General features: G+C 44.1%; 1 protein-coding gene across 2 annotated transcripts in view; it reads left to right on the plus strand.

Moving 5' to 3' along the window:
• Positions 1-6283: 6283 nt before the first annotated feature.
• The window catches only part of LOC308330255 (uncharacterized protein), a 38332-nt gene continuing 30975 nt past the window's right edge, over positions 6284-13640 (plus strand). For both annotated transcript variants that reach the window (XM_080785070.1, XM_080785071.1), the window contains exons 1-4: positions 6284-6358; positions 8024-8137; positions 9828-9941; positions 11895-12008. In XM_080785070.1, coding sequence (XP_080641196.1) covers positions 6291-6358; positions 8024-8137; positions 9828-9941; positions 11895-12008 — 410 coding nt within the window. In that variant the 5' untranslated portion in view covers positions 6284-6290. The remainder of the gene's footprint in view (positions 6359-8023; positions 8138-9827; positions 9942-11894; positions 12009-13640) is intronic.

Below are 13640 nucleotides of genomic sequence, written 5' to 3' on the forward strand. Positions count from 1 at the left end.
GACCTCCACACACACAGTATGTCAATCCTCCTGTTCAATATACACACTATGGACCTCATTTACAACAGCATTTACGCTCATATCGTGAGCGGAGCGTGAGCATACGGGCATTTACGAGGATTCCCACATTACGTTGGTCGTAAACTCCGCTCAGTTCCACGTCAGCTCAGAGGGTAGTGTACTCGCGATCAATGCATGCGTATATTTATTCAGAAGGCTTTAGTCTTCATGCTGAATCAATGAATAGTTGCCAGACCCATATAAAATATGTAGGCATGTGTCCCCAACATTGGTCAGCACATACATGTTTTTAAAGCAGAGTATCACGCATGGCTTGCGCTTGTATGCCTACAGTATATGCATGCATTCTACAGGCATTGGTCAAGTTAGCCTACAGAAACTGCCCCGCAGCCGAAGCCTGACACCTTTTTATTTATTTATTAGGATATTTCTAGCATGCGACTCACTCTCAGCAGCCTTCTGCTCGCAGTGCAACGCGTTGTGAGCTTGTAGATCGGCTATGGCAGACTCGCGCTGCATGTTAGAAAACAAACTCACAGTTATAATAAGAACGTGCACTTATCTGCACTGTACAAACCCAACGTTGTTTAGTGTAGTAATGCCTGCAGTATAGGCCTATTTAAATTGTTTTGTTACGGATCTCCTCTGAGTCAGTTATGACTGTGTGTGTGTGTGTGTGTGTGTGTGTGTGAGATTCAAGATTCAAGATTCAAGATTCAATAATTTATTTGCCATGTCAACAAATTGATAGGAATTTGTCTTGGTTCATACTCAACATATACAGACAGTCAGACAACCATAGATACACAAACAAGAAGGACAATACAAAAACAAAAATCAGCAGCATAGGAAATTACATTCAGTTTTTTAAAGTGCTATAATTATGCATATACTATGAGTTCAGATGTCTAATGGCTACGGGGTAAGTGCTATCCCTGAAGCGACATGTTGAGCTCTGGATACTTCTATATCTCCTGCCTGATGGGAGGAGATTGAAGAGGTGATGTGCAGGATGGGAGTTGTCTGCAATGATTTTATTTGCCTTCCTAATTATTCTGGTGGAATAGAGTGAGGAAAGTGTAGGTACGCCTGGCTCCTGTGTGTGTGTGTGTGTGTGTGTGTGTGTGTGTGTGTGTGTGTGTGTGGGGACGGACGGACGGACGGCAGCATGCTGCCGCTGAACCAAGTCCAATCCGGGTGAAATTCACATCGTAAAATGTATATAACGGCGCGTCATTCGGCCATTCATCGTTTTAAGCCAGCTCACCTTAATTCATTATAATATGGGCAACTGTAGCTGTGTAGGCTGTAGGCTACTACATTGATCTCATCATGAGATCAATCAGGTTTGATGCCAACTAAAGCCAAATGTCCCGCGGATCATTTTAATAGGAGGACATCATGAAATGAACCTGCACTTATACATCTGACAAAGAGGATTTCATGATTCTGAATCCATTCCAAGCATTAGTTTTGCATGAAAAACTCTCCTTGGACTTAGTGTGTCAGAAACAGCTTTCCATAAAGCAATTATACATTTTGAACTCACAAAAGTGACTACTGGCCAATATCAGCGCGTCTTTTCCGGTACTTCTGTTTATATTAATAATGAAATAAAAAATGACGCTCCTTACGTTAATTCACATATTGTACACATATTGAATAAATGGTCTTCTTCGTTTATATGATTCCAGAAGTCTGTACCACAGAGCAGGGTCTCCAACACCCAGCCTTCTGTCTATGAAGAGTGACGTGTCTAAAGGAGAACCTCCTAACTTCAGTAATGAACCTGGACCTCCACACACACAGTATGTCAATCCTCCTGTTCAATATACACACTATGGACCTCATTTACAACAGCATTTACGCTCATATCGTGAGCGGAGCGTGAGCATACGGACATTTACGAGGATTCCCACATTACGTTGGTCGTAAACTCCGCTCCGTTCCACGTCAGCTCAGAGGGTAGTGTACTCGCGATCAATGCATGCGTATATTTATTCAGAAGGCTTTAGTCTTCATGCTGAATCAATGAATAGTTGCCAGACCCATATAAAATATGTAGGCATGTGTCCCCAACATTGGTCAGCACATACATGTTTTTAAAGCAGAGTATCACGCATGGCTTGCGCTTGTATGCCTACAGTATATGCATGCATTCTAGAGGCATTGGTCAAGTTAGCCTACAGAAACTGCCCCGCAGCCGAAGCCCGACACCTTTTTATTTATTTATTAGGATATTTCTAGCATGCGACTCACTCTCAGCAGCCTTCTGCTCGCAGTGCAACGCGTTGTGAGCTTGTAGATCGGCTATGGCAGACTCGCGCTGCATGTTAGAAAACAAACTCACAGTTATAATAAGAACGTGCACTTATCTGCACTGTACAAACCCAACGTTGTTTAGTGTAGTAATGCCTGCAGTATAGGCCTATTTAAATTGTTTTGTTACGGAGCTCCTCTGAGTCAGTTATGACTGTGTGTGTGTGTGTGTGTGTGTGTGTGTGTGTGTGCGTGAGATTCAAGATTCAAGATTCAATAATTTATTTGCCATGTCAACAAATTGATAGGAATTTGTCTTGGTTCATACTCAACATATACAGACAGTCAGACAACCATAGATACACAAACAAGAAGGACAATACAAAAACAAAAATCAGCAGCATAGGAAATTACATTCAGTTTTTTTAAGTGCTATAATTATGCATATACTATGAGTTCAGATGTCTAATGGCTACGGGGTAAGTGCTATCCCTGAAGCGACATGTTGAGCTCTGGATACTTCTATATCTCCTGCCTGATGGGAGGAGATTGAAGAGGTGATGTGCAGGATGGGAGTTGTCTGCAATGATTTTATTTGCCTTCTTAATTATTCTGGTGGAATAGACTGAGGAAATTGTAGGGACGCCTGGCTCCTGTGTGTGTGTGTGTGTGTGTGTGTGTGTGGGGACGGACGGACGGCAGCATGCTGCCGCTGAACCAAGTCCAATCCGGGTGAAATTCACATCGTAAAATGTATATAACGGCGCGTCATTCGGCCATTCATCGTTTTAAGCCAGCTCACCTTAATTCATTATAATATGGGCAACTGTAGCTGTGTAGGCTGTAGGCTACTACATTGATCTCATCATGAGATCAATCAGGTTTGGTGCCAACTAAAGCCAAATGTCCCGCGGATCATTTTAATATGAGGACATCATGAAATGAACCTGCACTTATACATCTGACAAAGAGGATTTCATGATTCTGAATCCATTCCAAGCATTAGTTTTGCATGAAAAACTCTCCTTGGACTTAGTGTGTCAGAAACAGCTTTCCATAACGCAATTATACATTTTGAACTCACAAAAGTGACTACTGGCCAATATCAGCGCGTCTTTTCTGGTACTTCTGTTTATATTAATAATAAAATAAAAAATGACGCTCCTTACGTTAATTCACATATTGTACACATATTGAATAAATGGTCTTCTTCGTTTCTGTGATTCCAGAAGTCTGTACCACAGAGCAGGGTCTCCAACACCCAGCCTTCTGTCTATGAAGAGTGACGTGTCTAAAGGAGAACCTCCTAACTTCAGTAATGAACCTGGACCTCCACACACACAGTATGTCAATCCTCCTTATACACACTATGGACCTCATTTACAACAGCATTTACGCTCATATCGTGAGCGGAGCGTGAGCATACGGGCATTTACGAGGATTCCCACATTACGTTGGTCGTAAACTCCGCTCCGTTCCACGTCAGCTCAGAGGGTAGTGTACTCGCGATCAATGCATGCGTATATTTATTCAGAAGGCTTTAGTCTTCATGCTGAATCAATGAATAGTTGCCAGACCCATATAAAATATGTAGGCACGTGTCCCCAACATTGGTCAGCACATACATGTTTTTAAAGCAGAGTATCACGCATGGCTTGCGCTTGTATGCCTACAGTATATGCATGCATTCTAGAGGCATTGGTCAAGTTAGCCTACAGAAACTGCCCCGCAGCCGAAGCCCGACACCTTTTTATTTATTTATTAGGATATTTCTAGCATGCGACTCACTCTCAGCAGCCTTCTGCTCGCAGTGCAACGCGTTGTGAGCTTGTAGATCGGCTATGGCAGACTCGCGCTGCATGTTAGAAAACAAACTCACAGTTATAATAAGAACGTGCACTTATCTGCACTGTACAAACCCAACGTTGTTTAGTGTAGTAATGCCTGCAGTATAGGCCTATTTAAATTGTTTTGTTACGGAGCTCCTCTGAGTCAGTTATGACTGTGTGTGTGTGTGTGTGTGTGTGTGTGTGTGTGTGTGTGTGGGTGTGTGGGTGTGGGTGTGGGTGTGGGGACGGACGGACGGCAGCATGCTGCCGCTGAACCAAGTCCAATCCGGGTGAAATTCACATCGTAAAATGTATATAACGGCGCGTCATTCGGCCATTCATCGTTTTAAGCCAGCTCACCTTAATTCATTATAATATGGGCAACTGTAGCTGTGTAGGCTGTAGGCTACTACATTGATCTCATCATGAGATCAATCAGGTTTGATGCCAACTAAAGCCAAATGTCCCGCGGATCATTTTAATATGAGGACATCATGAAATGAACCTGCACTTATACATCTGACAAAGAGGATTTCATGATTCTGAATCCATTCCAAGCATTAGTTTTGCATGAAAAACTCTCCTTGGACTTAGTGTGTCAGAAACAGCTTTCCACAAAGCAATTATACATTTTGAACTCACAAAAGTGACTACTGGCCAATATCAGCGCGTCTTTTCCGGTACTTCTGTTTATATTAATAATAAAATAAAAAATGACGCTCCTTACGTTAATTCACATATTGTACACATATTGAATAAATGGTCTTCTTCGTTTCTATGATTCCAGAAGTCTGTACCACAGAGCAGGGTCTCCAACACCCAGCCTTCTGTCTATGAAGAGTGACGTGTCTAAAGGAGAACCTCCTAACTTCAGTATTGAACCTGGACCTCCACACACACAGTATGTCAATCCTCCTGTTCAATATACACACTATGGACCTCATTTACAACAGCATTTACGCTCATATCGTGAGCGGAGCGTGAGCAAACGGGCATTTACGAGGATTCCCACATTACGTTGGTCGTAAACTCCGCTCAGTTCCACGTCAGCTCAGAGGGTAGTGTACTCGCGATCAATGCATGCGTATATTTATTCAGAAGGCTTTAGTCTTCATGCTGAATCAATGAATAGTTGCCAGACCCATATAAAATATGTAGGCACGTGTCCCCAACATTGGTCAGCACATACATGTTTTTAAAGCAGAGTATCACGCATGGCTTGCGCTTGTATGCCTACAGTATATGCATGCATTCTAGAGGCATTGGTCAAGTTAGCCTACAGAAACTGCCCCGCAGCCGAAGCCTGACACCTTTTTATTTATTTATTAGGATATTTCTAGCATGCGACTCACTCTCAGCAGCCTTCTGCTCGCAGTGCAACGCGTTGTGAGCTTGTAGATCGGCTATGGCAGACTCGCGCTGCATGTTAGAAAACAAACTCACAGTTATAATAAGAACGTGCACTTATCTGCACTGTACAAACCCAACGTTGTTTAGTGTAGTAATGCCTGCAGTATAGGCCTATTTAAATTGTTTTGTTACGGAGCTCCTCTGAGTCAGTTATGACTGTGTGTGTGTGTGTGTGTGTGGGGACGGACGGACGGCAGCATGCTGCCGCTGAACCAAGTCCAATCCGGGTGAAATTCACATCGTAAAATGTATATAACGGCGCGTCATTCGGCCATTCATCGTTTTAAGCCAGCTCACCTTAATTCATTATAATATGGGCAACTGTAGCTGTGTAGGCTGTAGGCTACTACATTGATCTCATCATGAGATCAATCAGGTTTGATGCCAACTAAAGCCAAATGTCCCGCGGATCATTTTAATAGGAGGACATCATGAAATGAACCTGCACTTATACATCTGACAAAGAGGATTTCATGATTCTGAATCCATTCCAAGCATTAGTTTTGAATGAAAAACTCTCCTTGGACTTAGTGTGTCAGAAACAGCTTTCCATAACGCAATTATACATTTTGAACTCACAAAAGTGACTACTGGCCAATATCAGCGCGTCTTTTACGGTACTTCTGTTTTTTATTAATAATGAAATAAAAAATGACGCTCCTTACGTTAATTCACATATTGTACACATATTGAATAAATGGTCTTCTTGGTTTCTATGATTCCAGAAGTCTGTACCACAGAGCAGGGTCTCCAACACCCAGCCTTCTGTCTATGAAGAGTGACGTGTCTAAAGGAGAACCTCCTAACTTCAGTAATGAACCTGGACCTCCACACACACAGTATGTCAATCCTCCTGTTCAATATACACACTATGGACCTCATTTACAACAGCATTTACGCTCATATCGTGAGCGGAGCGTGAGCAAACGGGCATTTACGAGGATTCCCACATTACGTTGGTCGTAAACTCCGCTCAGTTCCACGTCAGCTCAGAGGGTAGTGTACTCGCGATCAATGCATGCGTATATTTATTCAGAAGGCTTTAGTCTTCATGCTGAATCAATGAATAGTTGCCAGACCCATATAAAATATGTAGGCATGTGTCCCCAACATTGGTCAGCACATATATGTTTTTAAAGCAGAGTATCACGCATGGCTTGCGCTTGTATGCCTACAGTATATGCATGCATTCTAGAGGCATTGGTCAAGTTAGCCTACAGAAACTGCCCCGCAGCCGAAGCCTGACACCTTTTTATTTATTTATTAGGATATTTCTAGCATGCGACTCACTCTCAGCAGCCTTCTGCTCGCAGTGCAACGCGTTGTGAGCTTGTAGATCGGCTATGGCAGACTCGCGCTGCATGTTAGAAAACAAACTCACAGTTATAATAAGAACGTGCACTTATCTGCACTGTACAAACCCAACGTTGTTTAGTGTAGTAATGCCTGCAGTATAGGCCTATTTAAATTGTTTTGTTACGGAGCTCCTCTGAGTCAGTTATGACTGTGTGTGTGTGTGTGTGTGTGTGTGTGTGTGTGTGAGATTCAAGATTCAATAATTTATTTGCCATGTCAACAAATTGATAGGAATTTGTCTTGGTTCATACTCAACATATACAGACAGTCAGACAACCATAGATACACAAACAAGAAGGACAATACAAAAACAAAAACCAGCAGCATAGGAAATTACATTCAGTTTTTTAAAGTGCTATAATTATGCATATACTATGAGTTCAGATGTCTAATGGCTACGGGGTAAGTGCTATCCCTGAAGCGACATGTTGAGCTCTGGATACTTCTATATCTCCTGCCTGATGGGAGGAGATTGAAGAGGTGATGTGCAGGATGGGAGTTGTCTGCAATGATTTTATTTGCCTTCCTAATTATTCTGGTGGAATAGAGTGAGGAAAGTGTAGGGACGCCTGGCTCCTGTGTGTGTGTGTGTGTGTGTGTGTGGGGACGGACGGACGGCAGCATGCTGCCGCTGAACCAAGTCCAATCCGGGTGAAATTCACATCGTAAAATGTATATAACGGCGCGTCATTCGGCCATTCATCGTTTTAAGCCAGCTCACCTTAATTCATTATAATATGGGCAACTGTAGCTGTGTAGGCTGTAGGCTACTACATTGATCTCATCATGAGATCAATCAGGTTTGATGCCAACTAAAGCCAAATGTCCCGCGGATCATTTTAATATGAGGACATCATGAAATGAACCTGCACTTATACATCTGACAAAGAGGATTTCATGATTCTGAATCCATTCCAAGCATTAGTTTTGCATGAAAAACTCTCCTTGGACTTAGTGTGTCAGAAACAGCTTTCCATAAAGCAATTATACATTTTGAACTCACAAAAGTGACTACTGGCCAATATCAGCGCGTCTTTTCCGGTACTTCTGTTTATATTAATAATAAAATAAAAAATGACGCTCCTTACGTTAATTCACATATTGTACACATATTGAATAAATGGTCTTCTTCGTTTCTGTGATTCCAGAAGTCTGTACCACAGAGCAGGGTCTCCAACACCCAGCCTTCTGTCTATGAAGAGTGACGTGTCTAAAGGAGAACCTCCTAACTTCAGTAATGAACCTGGACCTCCACACACACAGTATGTCAATACTCCTGTTCAATATACACACTATGGACCTCATTTACAACAGCATTTACGCTCATATCGTGAGCGGAGCGTGAGCATACGGGCATTTACGAGGATTCCCACATTACGTTGGTCGTAAACTCCGCTCCGTTCCACGTCAGCTCAGAGGGTAGTGTACTCGCGATCAATGCATGCGTATATTTATTCAGAAGGCTTTAGTCTTCATGCTGAATCAATGAATAGTTGCCAGACCCATATAAAATATGTAGGCACGTGTCCCCAACATTGGTCAGCACATACATGTTTTTAAAGCAGAGTATCACGCATGGCTTGCGCTTGTATGCCTACAGTATATGCATGCATTCTAGAGGCATTGGTCAAGTTAGCCTACAGAAACTGCCCCGCAGCCGAAGCCCGACACCTTTTTATTTATTTATTAGGATATTTCTAGCATGCGACTCACTCTCAGCAGCCTTCTGCTCGCAGTGCAACGCGTTGTGAGCTTGTAGATCGGCTATGGCAGACTCGCGCTGCATGTTAGAAAACAAACTCACAGTTATAATAAGAACGTGCACTTATCTGCACTGTACAAACCCAACGTTGTTTAGTGTAGTAATGCCTGCAGTATAGGCCTATTTAAATTGTTTTGTTACGGAGCTCCTCTGAGTCAGTTATGACTGTGTGTGTGTGTGTGTGTGTGTGTGTGTGTGTGTGTGCGTGAGATTCAAGATTCAAGATTCAATAATTTATTTGCCATGTCAACAAATTGATAGGAATTTGTCTTGGTTCATACTCAACATATACAGACAGTCAGACAACCATAGATACACAAACAAGAAGGACAATACAAAAACAAAAATCAGCAGCATAGGAAATTACATTCATTTTTTAAAAGTGCTATAATTATGCATATACTATGAGTTCAGATGTCTAATGGCTACGGGGTAAGTGCTATCCCTGAAGCGACATGTTGAGCTCTGGATACTTCTATATCTCCTGCCTGATGGGAGGAGATTGAAAAGGTGATGTGCAGGATGGGAGTTGTCTGCAATGATTTTATTTGCCTTCCTAATTATTCTGGTGGAATAGAGTGAGGAAAGTGTAGGGACGCCTGGCTCCTGTGTGTGTGTGTGTGTGTGTGTGTGTGTGTGTGGGGACGGACGGACGGACGGCAGCATGCTGCCGCTGAACCAAGTCCAATCCGGGTGAAATTCACATCGTAAAATGTATATAACGGCGCGTCATTCGGCCATTCATCGTTTTAAGCCAGCTCACCTTAATTCATTATAATATGGGCAACTGTAGCTGTGTAGGCTGTAGGCTACTACATTGATCTCATCATGAGATCAATCAGGTTTGATGCCAACTAAAGCCAAATGTCCCGCGGATCATTTTAATATGAGGACATCATGAAATGAACCTGCACTTATACATCTGACAAAGAGGATTTCATGATTCTGAATCCATTCCAAGCATTAGTTTTGCATGAAAAACTCTCCTTGGACTTAGTGTGTCAGAAACAGCTTTCCATAACGCAATTATACATTTTGAACTCACAAAAGTGACTACTGGCCAATATCAGCGTGTCTTTTCCGGTACTTCTGTTTATATTAATAATGAAATAAAAAATGACGCTCCTTACGTTAATTCACATATTGTACACATATTGAATAAATGGTCTTCTTCGTTTCTATGATTCCAGAAGTCTGTACCACAGAGCAGGGTCTCCAACACCCAGCCTTCTGTCTATGAAGAGTGACGTGTCTAAAGGAGAACCTCCTAACTTCAGTAATGAACCTGGACCTCCACACACACAGTATGTCAATCCTCCTGTTCAATATACACACTATGGACCTCATTTACAACAGCATTTACGCTCATATCGTGAGCGGAGCGTGAGCATACGGGCATTTACGAGGATTCCCACATTACGTTGGTCGTAAACTCCGCTCAGTTCCACGTCAGCTCAGAGGGTAGTGTACTCGCGATCAATGCATGCGTATATTTATTCAGAAGGCTTTAGTCTTCATGCTGAATCAATTAATAGTTGCCAGACCCATATAAAATATGTAGGCACGTGTCCCCAACATTGGTCAGCACATACATGTTTTTAAAGCAGAGTATCACGCATGGCTTGCGCTTGTATGCCTACAGTATATGCATGCATTCTACAGGCATTGGTCAAGTTAGCCTACAGAAACTGCCCCGCAGCCGAAGCCCGACACCTTTTTATTTATTTATTAGGATATTTCTAGCATGCGACTCACTCTCAGCAGCCTTCTGCTCGCAGTGCAACGCGTTGTGAGCTTGTAGATCGGCTATGGCAGACTCGCGCTGCATGTTAGAAAACAAACTCACAGTTATAATAAGAACGTGCACTTATCTGCACTGTACAAACCCAACGTTGTTTAGTGTAGTAATGCCTGCAGTATAGGCCTATTTAAATTGTTTTGTTACGGAGCTCCTCTGAGTCAGTTGTGTGTGTGTGTGTGTGTGTGTGAGATTCAAGATTCAATAATTTATTTGCCATGTCAACAAGTTGATAGGAATTTGTCTTGGTTCATACTCAACATATACAGACAACCATAGACACACAAACAAGAAGGACAGTACAATACAAAAACAAAAAAAACAGCAGCATAGGAAATTAAAGTGCTATATGCATATACTATGAGTTCAGATGTCTAATGGCTACGGGGTAAGTGCTATCCCTGAAGCGACATGTTGAGCTCTGGATACTTCTATATCTCCTGCCTGATGGGAGGAGATTGAAGAGGTGATGTGCAGGATGGGAGTTGTCTGCAATGATTTTATTTGCCTTCCTAATTATTCTGGTGGAATAGAGTGAGGAAAGTGTAGGTACGCCTGGCTCCTGTGTGTGTGTGTGTGTGTGTGTGTGTGTGTGTGTGTGTGTGTGGGGACGGACGGACGGCAGCATGCTGCCGCTGAACCAAGTCCAATCCGGGTGAAATTCACATCGTAAAATGTATATAACGGCGCGTCATTCGGCCATTCATCGTTTTAAGCCAGCTCACCTTAATTCATTATAATATGGGCAACTGTAGCTGTGTAGGCTGTAGGCTACTACATTGATCTCATCATGAGATCAATCAGGTTTGATGCCAACTAAAGCCAAATGTCCCGCGGATCATTTTAATAGGAGGACATCATGAAATGAACCTGCACTTATACATCTGACAAAAAACGGGGTTGGTGAAAGGGCCTTTCTGTGTGGAGTTTGTATGTTCTCCCCGTGTCCCCTAGGGTAGGTACGCTCACATGTCCTCCCCATGTCCCGTAGCGTAGGTACCCTCACATGTTCTCCCCATGTCCCCTAGGGTAGGTACCCTCACATGTTCTCCCCGTGTCCCCTAGGGTAGGTAGGTACCCTCACATGTTCTCCCCGTGTCCCCTAGGGTAGGTACCCTCACATGTTCTCCCCGTGTCCCCTAGGGTAGGTACCCTCACAAAAACATGCAGTAACCCTGGTCGGAATGTGTTAAGGAGATAACTGTTACAATTGCTCAATTCAACAGACCCATTCAGGATTCTAAAAACACCTTCTCAATCCTGACCTAAGTTTTAAGTGTTTAGAGAGGCACTTGTCTTTATCTCCTTGGGCAAATCATTCCATTGCACCGTTTGTACTACATGGAATACAAGCTACTGTTATGCTAATTACTGTCTGTTATTTACTTAGTATTATTTCTAGTAGTATTATTCACTGTCTCTGTTGTTTATGTATCGTTATTTCTGTCTATGATTCCAGAAGTGTCCACCACAGAGCAGAGTCTCCAACTCCCAGCCTTCTGTCTGTGAAGAGTGACAAGTCTAAAGGAGATCCTCCTAACTTCAGTAACGAACCTGGACCTCCTGATTCACAGTATGTCAACCCTCCTATAAATATATACAACACTATAACACTGTAACACTATACAATATACACTATTACACTATAACATATTTTATAGTGCCGGTGAGAAGGCGGGCAGCTGTGTTCTGCACTAGCTGTAAACGCCTGAGTGACGCCTGGTCGATGCCAATATACAAAGAGTTGCAATAATCTATTCTTGATGAAATCAAAGCATGGATAACCATCTCCAGCTGTTTTTAGGGGAGGTAGGATTTGACCGTGGCGATGATTGGAAGAAGAGAGTTTTAACGACGGAGCTGATTTGTTTATTAAGTTTAAAATCTTTATCAAAAATAAAACCAAGAGGGGGGACAGTGGCACAGTTGGTAGTGTTGTCGCCTCACAGCTGGAAGGTCCTGGGTTCGATTCCGGCTGTGGGCGCTGGGGGCGTGTTCTCTCCTCTGCGTCATCAGAGCCCATACTGAGGCGGGTTTGGCGAAAGGGCCTTTCTGTGTGGAGTTTGTATGTTCTCCCCGTGTCCCCTAGGGTAGGTACCCTCACATGTTCTCCCCGTGTCCCCTAGGGTAGGTACCCTCACATGTTCTCCCCGTGTCCCCTAGGATAGGTACCCTCACATGTTCTCCCCATGTCCCCTAGGGTAGGTACCCTCACATGTTCTCCCCGTGTCCCCTAGGGTAGGTACCCTCACATGTTCTCCCCATGTCCCCTAGGGTAGGTACCCTCACATGTTCTCCCCGTGTCCCCTAGGGTAGGTACCCTCACATGTTCTCCCCGTGTCCCCTAGGGTAGGTACCCTCACATGTTCTCCCCGTGTCCCCTAGGGTAGGTACCCTCACATGTTCTCCCCGTGTCCCCTAGGGTAGGTACCCTCACATGTTCTCCCCGTGTCCCCTAGGGTAGGTACCCTCACATGTTCTCCCCGTGTCCCCTAGGATAGGTACCCTCACATGTTCTCCCCATGTCCCCTAGGGTAGGTACCCTCACATGTTCTCCCCGTGTCCCCTAGGGTAGGTACCCTCACATGTTCTCCCCATGTCCCCTAGGGTAGGTACCCTCACATGTTCTCCCCGTGTCCCCTAGGGTAGGTACCCTCACATGTTCTCCCCGTGTCCCCTAGGGTAGGTACCCTCACATGTTCTCCCCGTGTCCCCTAGGGTAGGTACCCTCACATGTTCTCCCCGTGTCCCCTAGGGTAGGTACCCTCACATGTTCTCCCCGTGTCCCCTAGGGTAGGTACCCTCACATGTTCTCCCCGAGTCCCCTAGGGTAGGTACCCTCACATGTTCTCCCCGTGTCCCCTAGGGTAGGTACCCTCACATGTTCTCCCCGTGTCCCCTAGGATAGGTACCCTCACATGTTCTCCCCGTGTCCCCTAGGGTAGGTACCCTCACATGTTCTCCCCGTGTCCCCTAGGGTAGGTACCCTCACATGTTCTCCCCGAGTCCCCTAGGGTAGGTACCCTCACATGTTCTCCCCGTGTCCCCTAGGGTAGGTACCCTCACATGTTCTCCCCGTGTCCCCTAGGATAGGTACCCTCACATGTTCTCCCCGTGTCCCCTAGGGTAGGTACCCTCACATGTTCTCCCCGTGTCCCCTAGGATAGGTACCCTCACATGTTCTCCCCGTGTCCCCTAGGGCAGG

The sequence above is a fragment of the Protomyctophum bolini genome, assembly GCF_963924005.1.
Source record: "Protomyctophum bolini genome assembly, chromosome: 16".
In the NCBI taxonomy this organism is placed as follows: Eukaryota; Metazoa; Chordata; class Actinopteri; order Myctophiformes; family Myctophidae; genus Protomyctophum; species Protomyctophum bolini.